This window comes from Anticarsia gemmatalis, chromosome 13 (genome assembly GCF_050436995.1).
Source record: "Anticarsia gemmatalis isolate Benzon Research Colony breed Stoneville strain chromosome 13, ilAntGemm2 primary, whole genome shotgun sequence".
NCBI classification, from domain to species: Eukaryota; Metazoa; Arthropoda; class Insecta; order Lepidoptera; family Erebidae; genus Anticarsia; species Anticarsia gemmatalis.
In genome coordinates, this window is record NC_134757.1 from 3,621,380 (window position 1) to 3,630,776 (window position 9,397).

The 9,397-nt window shown below is 35.0% G+C and overlaps 1 protein-coding gene across 1 annotated transcript; it reads right to left on the bottom strand.

Annotated features, from left to right (window-relative positions):
• Positions 1 to 98: 98 nt before the first annotated feature.
• On the bottom strand, positions 99 to 9,313 carry LOC142977729 (mutS protein homolog 4-like). Its single transcript, XM_076121806.1, has 19 exons — positions 9,226 to 9,313; positions 8,956 to 9,133; positions 8,599 to 8,750; positions 6,813 to 6,881; positions 6,573 to 6,721; positions 6,240 to 6,430; positions 5,967 to 6,088; positions 5,368 to 5,594; positions 4,894 to 5,088; positions 3,724 to 4,053; positions 3,247 to 3,350; positions 2,451 to 2,553; positions 2,244 to 2,360; positions 2,065 to 2,166; positions 1,780 to 1,893; positions 1,603 to 1,673; positions 1,388 to 1,525; positions 1,104 to 1,302; positions 99 to 983 (listed from the first exon to the last, which is right to left on the bottom strand). Exons 1-19 carry the CDS (start codon positions 9,311 to 9,313, stop codon positions 99 to 101), a joined length of 3,534 nt encoding a protein of 1,177 aa, XP_075977921.1.
• Between the last annotated feature and the right edge of the window lie 84 nt (positions 9,314 to 9,397).

Consider the following 9,397-nt stretch of genomic DNA (forward strand, 5'->3'; position numbering starts at 1 on the left):
CAGAAATCAGACCCTGTCGTTAGACGCTAGGTAATGCAAGGAGGAAGAACAAAATATTGTTCGTTTTATACATACATATATTCTAGAATTACTGTATTCTATATATCACGAAAACTCAACGGTGGTGTTAGGACAATATTCTCCACAGAATTCATTTCATTTGATAAGTCTTCATTTATTTCATTTATTGTTTCCAATGCAAGTTCATCATCAATAGACATTGTATCACTATGATCATCATTTTGTGAAGTTGTATTCTTGGTTTCGTTATGACTAGAATACTCATCGACGATTTGCGTCAATGCTTCTGCTATTTCGGAATCGATGGAAGAATTTTCCGTTTCAAATAAATTTTCGGGGTCTGAATTATGAGGACCTTTTCTGTAATCGTGATTTACATTATTATTCTTTGTACTAACTTCGTTAAGACTTTTAACTGATACAACCGTATCCTCGTTCCCGTCTTTTGTTTTATTAATTTCGACAGTCACATTGTTATTTTCTTCAACCATTTCTATGTCTGAATCATCACGCTGTATGTCTTCTTCCATACTATTCTCGTCATTATTAACTACACTGTTTAAAAGTTGCTCTGAAGATTTTACTGAAGCATAATTTATATCCATGACTTCATCACTATCTGTTGCATTATTTTCTTCTACACTTACGGTACTTGAGTTATTTTCAATAGGTTCAACATTTCTACTAATCATTTTCGCAAGACAGTCTTTGCTATTTTCTATAGACGTTGGCTGTACAGAATTAACAACTAAAGAACAACTGGAATCAGTCCTAATATCACTAGTACTTTTTTGTAACTTCATTCGTCCTATAATTTGAGGATAGTCTTCTTTAAACTTTTGTAACAATTTCTTGGGACCGTCGCAAGTGATGCCATACTTTCGAATCTCTTGTTGTACGTCGGCATATAATTTGTAAAGATTTACACTGTCTGTACTTTGTGGTGTTCTTATTTCGGGTGCCTGTAAGAATTCATCAACTATCAATAGCATAAAATAATTCGTTGGAGAAGGTTACTATAACTTGACTATTCCGCTCGTATATTTTCTACGGAACTGAATAATATGTATCTGGGTACCCACCTGAGTGTCTTTTCCAATGAATTCAGCAAGTTCCATAGCAAGTTTAACAATATCTTCTGGTAAATTTGTTTTAGCAGCTAAAGCAAGTCCGTAGTGTTCTATTTTTGTCACTCCAGGTTCCAATATGTACTGGTATACCAATCTTTTCTGAGGATTTTCTGCTGTACCAATTTCTTCTTCTATTACTGAAGTATGGCGACTGAGAAGTAAGCGATTTACATTTTATTGGCATTACCTTGCTATTATATCGTGACGTATAGATTTATTGTAGGTATATTCCTTACTTCATAACATTGCAATAAAGTTCTTGCAGTCGAGTTAAGTACATAAAATGAGTAGTAAAGAATGTAAATGCATTACTCATAATGAGTTCTTCGCAAACCGCCCACGCTACGGCCGTTCCTTCTTCTACGCAAGTTCCTCTGAAAATATTATCAGGCGTTTTACTTTTCATACTAGCATTTGTTTTAGATATCTACAAGAATTCTTTATGGTCTACCTGCAAAGCTCATCAATTATTACTAGACTTGAAGAAGTTAGTCCTTTTAAAATGTGTTGCGTTTCTTTCATCTGAAACATTCGCTCGTAAAGTTAAGTAATTAATAGTTATAGCATAGTTAAGTAAGTAACGTGTTGATACCAATTCTAAGACTGTCAGATATGTTCTAATGGGTACCTCAAACACGTAAGTGGAAGCATTTAGTTCTACGCTATCGTTAAAGCCAATCCTTGAGAATATTCTATCGCAAAGCCTGAACACGGCATTTGTTGCGGGAACAAAGCAGCCCAACTGAAATCAGAGAAGTGTTTCGAAAAATCTCGTTATTGAGAAACGATGTATTTTGGTCGAAGTTCTTATGGCTCTTTCAAAACAGTCGTCCTCTCTGGCCCAAATTTTAGGGCATAAAGATATTATGATTCTTTTTGTAAATATGTCTGATGATAAAGAAGTCAAACAGACCTGCGCCATAACTTGCATCATAGCAACTTGTTTTATGTAGATACTTTTGCCACCCATATTCGGTCCAGTTATAATAGTAAAGTTTTGTTCCGGAGTCGCAAACTAAAAGTTGAAAATACTTTAGAAAGCATCAAAACCACTTATGCGCATTTTTTTTATTGAGGTGTGAATAGTCTTACAATATCATTTGGGACGGGCATCACTTGAGTATTATAGTCCAAGAGTGGATGGACACTATTCCTGATATCCATATAACTGTTAAAATCTGGCCTTATGTAGGAGCCAATGGAACTAGCCTGAAGAGGAAACAAAAAAAGATATAAGTGCTACCACTACAATTGCTTTTTAGATATTTTTTATACATCTGAGCTGGTTGAAGGTCTTACTTGAGCCATAGCTATCAAGACATCTAATTCGGCAACATTTTCGCAAAGCGTGTACAGGCTTGGCATAAAGGGACGAAGATCCTTCAGCAATGAAGAAATTACTCTGCAAAGCGAAATACGTTCAGAAAACAATATGAGAGAACAGAAGCTTTAAATCAATAATCGCCTAAATATGTCACAATATTTATATACACATTATAACGCACGCTTAAAAGTCTATGATAAATAAAGTCCCGTATATCACGGACGTATACTTTCTTACCATTGGGACTTTTATACTTAATGTAGGTGCTTAGGTTGTGGTAACAATATTATCTACGACTAATAAGTAGACTATAATACAAAACCACCGCACCGGTATTAATAGCAGTCATGCTTTTAATACTTAATTTATCTAAATCCTATTACGCTTGTGAATAGTCAATGATTTTTAGAAGAAAAAGTTGCGTGACTTGCGTATCTAAGATAGTGGTTATATCATAAAACAAATTAATTACATAATAAGATATGCATGTCGACTTTTGTACTTGTTAGTGGGAAATCCCAAGTGTCTTATCTTTTTCCGTTTGTACTTAATTTTACTTTTGTTACATAGTAACTTCCGTTAGAACGAGTACATCATAAGCGATACTCATAACTCGATTTAAAATCCATAGGTAAACTTTGAAGGTATTTTTTGTCAGTATTTCATTCGGAAGCAGGGGAGAGTCTGTTCTTCGAGCTTAAAGATTTGTAAATAGGTCACGTTTTCATCAAGTTAAATATTAAGCTATCTATGATAAACAAAGTCACGCACATGTTACTCATTTTTTGTATTTCATTCAACGACTCCTTCGCTTGTTGATTCAATACCACCAGTTCTTCTGTAGTCATTGTTACGCTTGCACCGCTGTTGTGGACCTAACGAGAGACAGGGAGGAAAAAAATAAAATGATTGATGTTTATAGAATTATGCCTTCCGAAAACACAAGTCCATATTGCCGTAGGGAACTACGGTAGGCAGTATGTTATGCAATCACAATACCACTAACATCGATGCTGTGCGATAAAAGCTTCGATTTACCTGCATCCTTTTTTTATGATCTTACAGTCACGTTTCCAACTAATCATTTTTATTTATTTGCAAAACGTATAGTACTTACTTATCTTACTAATTTAATCATAATTAATCACAATGAAAATAATTCACCAGCAATTATTTATTAAAGGTTATCTCTCACCAATCGATATCATATCGCAAGTCATTCGTAAATTTCCTCTGATTAACACTTGCCTGTATGAATATCGGCGGCAAATCTTCCATATTAAAATGCCTTCTATTCTTCGGAGCTAATGCGTACACTATATGGAATCCTTTCAGCATATTTTGGTTCAGTCTCAAAGGAAGGTCATATGTTTCACTAAGTTGTTGTACAATCTTCTGTATATCTTCTATGAGCTCTGAATATGTTCTTCTCGCTACGTCTAGAAGACCATTAATGTCTGGTCTTACTGCGAAACATCTTTGCAGACTGCCCATTGCTCCTTTTTCCAAATGAGCATCGTCTTGCAGTATTGTTTTTATACGTTCTGCTATTTCATTATAATTTGGATTCTCGAAGTCCTGGGACACAGTGGAATGAAAAATGACACTATGGAAAAATCCAGTTTTTGTAAAGTGTTGAGTACAAAAAACATTTTTATTTGATATTCGATTCTATTGGGCGTTATAGATTTCATTAGCATTGCTGTCGACCGATAGCTATAAAGCTGGCCTTTGAGTACACAGTGAGAGTAAGTGAGGGTACATAATAAAATAATAGTAGAAAACAGCCAAAAAAAAAACAAATTGTACAAAATGATTCATCATGTAGGAAAGAAACAACCACCTACTGCGCAGTATTATCTGATAACTTATTACGATATCTGATTATATATCATCAACAGCATGAGCAACAGCACATATCTTTTGATACTCACACTATCATATCAGACCACAAATTGTTTTTGAATGACAACTGAGAATTCAGCAAAGTCACATCAGCTTTAAAAAGCATCATGATTTATGACGAAGATTATGGCACTTTATCAAATGCAATTATTTCCAAAAATAAAGATTGTGTGGATCCAAAGTACAACAAATGTATAAACGTAGGTACACAATACCTAAATAAATATTTTTATAAATATCATTGGATAAGTAACACACGGTCATATTTTTATTCCAAACTAAGTAAAGCTTGTACTATGGTAACCACTAATCAAATAGCTGATGAACATACTTAGATACCCCTGAATACATACTAATATTGATTAATTAACAACCAGGCTCAGAGCAGATACACGCGCTATTCACACAAATATTTGTCGCGGGCGGGATTCAAACCCACCACGTGACCAGGCGTCGAACGTGCAGTTAGTTCCGTAAGAATTTTTGTGGCATGAAATATTTTGTTTTATTTACCATTTTTATTTTCTTCAGTCTTCCACAATTGGCTCCTTCAAGTGCTTCAACCAATTTCGGTACCATATCCATAGTAACTTTTAATAATAAGGTTTGATTCAACTGAGCTTCTCCTACTTTGTCCATATTCTGATTGGCTGATTCCATGCACAGGAGTAAAATCTTGTCAATATCTGATAGTTTCTTTATGACGTCCTGCAAATTATGATCGAACATTTTTGTACCCACGTTTCGCCACTTACAGCAATGGGTAGCTTCTCTATTGCGAAATACTGTGCACCTTTACTAAACCCTTTTTCTTTTGAGAAATATACTAAACTAAATCAGAAAGGTCAGTTCTTTGCCTGACCCGGAAATCGAACCTGAGACTTTGGGATCAGCAATCGGTGACACTACTGACCGCACCGTTAAAAACTTTACGCAAAATATTTTTCATAAGTATTTTAATTAAATGCCAAAGCTTGAATTTGATACCTGTAAAGCCACCATAAGTCCCGTATCATTTTCTATCAGATCTTGTACAGCGTCTAATCTAGATTCAATGAACTCTTTGTTGCATGAAGGTTGAAGTATCGCCGCTCTTAAAGCTCTGATACCTCCGACAGTGTATGTTGGACCTAGTACTCCTAAGAGACAACAAGTAGGTCCAGCTGATGGCACTAGAGGCGCTACCAGTTCAAGTTGTGTCGCTGTTCCTATATCTATAAAGAAAGTGAATGAGCACATATTATGTTAGGTCAGGAAAAAATCTTTTCGCATAATAGTATGTATGAACTTGTAATAACATCTCTTTGGCTTCAAGTATCACAAATGAGTACACGGTTCATTAGGATACTTTCAGTGAGCTCGTGAGGTAACCAAATATCGAGCTTTTTTGTGTAGAGAAAAGATTTTATTACAAGTTCATAAATACTATAATGCGAAAAGACTTTTTCCCCGACCTAATATTTTAAGAGAGGTTTACAATACGATATTATGACAAAAAAGTCCAAATGAAACAACCCTCAGTCGCATCGTTTTATAGTAAGATGCCAGTTGTTTCGATCACACGGATATTATGAAAGATTTTTTACCTATAATCATGGTATTTTCAGAAGAATGATATTCAATCTTCAGTGATTCTCTAGCAAAGACTATGCATTGGATATATTCAACATATTTCAAAACAGCTGCTGCCGCAGTGACTGCGTAAAATCTGCAAGGAGAAGTACTTGACTAATATAGACCCATGACCTGGTTATCATCAAGTGCTAGTCATGATAATAAAGAAGTAAATAAGTCTAGCTATTACATTTGATAGGTCACAGATCTTTTAAAGAGAAAATAACTACGTATCTCTGTCTTACTTGTGTAATACTTGAACATAAACTCCATTATACTGAGGTGCACACAAAGTTTGTATATTTTGACGACCTGCTGCATCGTTAAAATGTCTTCTTTGAACCGTTATGATGTTGACTAAAGGATATTTGTCTTTTATTAGCTGATACAGTTGATTCGGCCGCACTCCTTCACAAAACGTGTGAGGCACTATAATCTGAAAAACAATATACAAGCTAGGTTCTGACTACCATTTCCGAGGCAGTTGCAAATACATAGACAAAAACACTTAATAATAATCTAAGTATTACAATCCTTTACCAAATAAAATAACACGATTGGAAGTAAATTTTCATTACCTCTATAGGATTAAAGTAGTTTATTTTCGTCAATGTATGTGTATACAGTAATGTATCACTGAATTGACATAGTACAAGATGAGGGTGTCTCAAGTCTATTGCTGCCATGCCTATTTCACCGCGAGCCATTCCTCTACCTTCAGATATGGCTGAAAAACAGACAAGAGTAGGTATAATACCTATTTACTAAGGTGAGTTTGCCGTATATTTTACGTATGGTAGTAGGTAAGTTTATATTACCAAGGATCACACTGGCTTCGGCTGCAGAAACGCTTGTAGATCTAGCTGATCGAGTTCCGCTGTATCCACCTTAGACAAATAATTATTTATGTTTTTGGTTCAATTAGTAATATAAATTTCCACGTTAAATAAGTTAATTATGTGTATGTAGTAATACTAATTGTGTCATATGATATCAGGAAAGACCAATGAAACTGTAAAAGGGAAATTACTTAAATTTGTTATCTTAAAATACAAAGATGCAATACGCATAAGTGCCTATCCGGATGGGATTATTTCCCGGGTGCTTGTGGGACTGTCCCTGTACCCAAACAAGTACTTATATTTTCCTTATGAAATAAAACACGTTCCTTGAGACCAGAATGTGTCAAACCCGAGAAAAAGTAACTACATTTAATAAGACTCATTGTATGTAATTTGACGCAATATCACCTTTGCACTCACAAGAAAATCTCCATAAAATTAAATAATATTGGTCATAACCAGATAAATCTATCTTTGACCTAATAGTCATAGGTTACGTGAACTTGTTCAAGCGTGCGATTATGAAAATTAATTCCATCAGTCATTTGTAATGAAAAAACATCTGTTAATAAGATGATAATGTAATTGATAAGAAGTAATGATTTTCCAAGATCTTTTTAATTGTAGTTACTATAGGGTCCAAAAAACGGCATTTGTCGTTAGCCTTGAGAAGTAGCGAACTATAGGACTTTTCAGAAGGGTCTTAAGTGACGTGTAACTTACAGCTGTTCATTGTTCAAGCCTTAATCAAGGTTTATATACACTCATCACTGTTCAACTGGGATTCAAATTTGATCCGATAAGTTAAAAGTCTTCTTCAGGAAAGTGAACTTGTTATGATTACGTGCAAACTTCGGACCAGATTTTTTATGTAATTGAGTTTATTAATACTAACTTTTTGATATGTTTAGCAGTCACTTATTTAAATTAATAAAAATATTATAAACATGGGTTTTTTGCTTTGAAGAACTTATTGCAAATAAGGAAGGATATTTAATAGGTAAAAACGACGTTTTAATGTCTCAGTTGCAGTTTATTACTAGAAATTCTGTTAAGTGGACGGATCAGAGAAAACTAAGGACTCCCTTACGTGAACATTCTTATCTCATTAAAAGCATTTTCTCGACACTTTCTAAGTACATTGAGTTGAATGAACAAGTAAGTGTTTTTGTTATGTATAATACTTACAGAATGATAATAAACATTTTACATTTGTCTATAATAGGTACCTACTCTGTTAAGAGCAATACTCGCCTTTTTTCCATGATATGATAACTTAAGTTGTAGATAAATGGGATATATTATTAGGGAAATTACGTCATATGTGATTGTGGGGTCACAGATATTTTTAGCACCCACATTTCTCCGATATCTCCGGGGAAATTACGCCTAATGTACCTAATTGTAGGGTCACAGATTTTTTTAGCACCCACATTTCTGCGATTTTGTATTCTAGCTCTGACAGTAGAGTAGCAAAGTGTTCTGGGGCTCTGGGGCCAAAACTAAACTACAACCCTTCACACCTAAACTACAAGGCACAATAAAAAAATATTGATCAGTATCAGGGTGCCTTATGAGCTCTGAGCCCTAGTGCGTCGCAGCACCTGCCACAGCATAGCTCTCTACATGACCATAAGCCTAGCTGTAGCTATAGCTTATTTTTGTCATAACACATATCACGGCTAGTATGTAAAAGGCTTTAGACTATCTCTCAAGCTTTTTACACATTTGTCTTCCTATGAGTTTCGTAGTAAGAACTTACCTCTACTGCTACTGCTAATGTATCTTAAAGCAGGCCTGTTCTTTGGAGTACACATATCATGTGACGTGTCCATTGCCGAGTCACTGGCCAACACTCTCGGCCGGAGACGATTAGGCGACGAGTCCTGTCTCGACGACATTGAATTTATTATCCTAGAAATGCGAAATAATTAAAAGTCTGAAAGTAGGTCGTAGTCTATGAAGCATACGTGTGATGTGGAGTGCGGATGTGGAGGACTTGAATGTTAGAAGATTTATGCTCTGATCCAGAAAATGCAGGTAAAATATTTTGATAACAGTACATATTAATTAAGTCTCGCCTAATACATCCAATTAACGGCAATATACTAGTTGGTACCTGCGCCTTGTACTTCTCGGTGGTCCAGGTGGAGGGCCCATCGCAGCTCTTCTTGAGGTCGAGGTCGAAGCTTCATCTTGATTGTTATTGAATTGATATCGAGGCGCTTTGTTTGGAACAGGGGCATTTTTAGGTGCACTAAATGGATTAAGCGCCAATATAGATGAACCTCTTATACCTTAATTCAAAAAAGCGAAATATTTTAGACATCGTAAAATAAGTTGGTATGGTGAAGTAAGAAAATAATGTAAGTTGACTATAATACTTTACCTATTGACGAATCTCTTCTTACTAATTCATTTTTAAACTTAGGCTGTCCTTTGGAATTAACTCGTTTTTCTCTTGCAACAACATTCATTTCGTATTTTTGTTATAACATGCACTTTCGTTTTGACATTTCAAAACTTTTATTTTCCCGCCATAAAATCGTTATAAAATGAAA

Coding starts and splice junctions, on each gene's coding strand:
- LOC142977729 (XM_076121806.1), bottom strand. CDS start 9,313: ATGAATGTTGTTGCAAGAGAAAAACGAGTTAATTCCAAAGGACAGCCT. Junction 9,134..9,225: donor AAGAAGAGATTCGTCAATAG/GTAAAGTATTAT, acceptor TTTTGAATTAAG/GTATAAGAGGTTCATCTATA. Junction 2,167..2,243: donor TGCCCGTCCCAAATGATATT/GTAAGACTATTC, acceptor TTCAACTTTTAG/TTTGCGACTCCGGAACAAAA.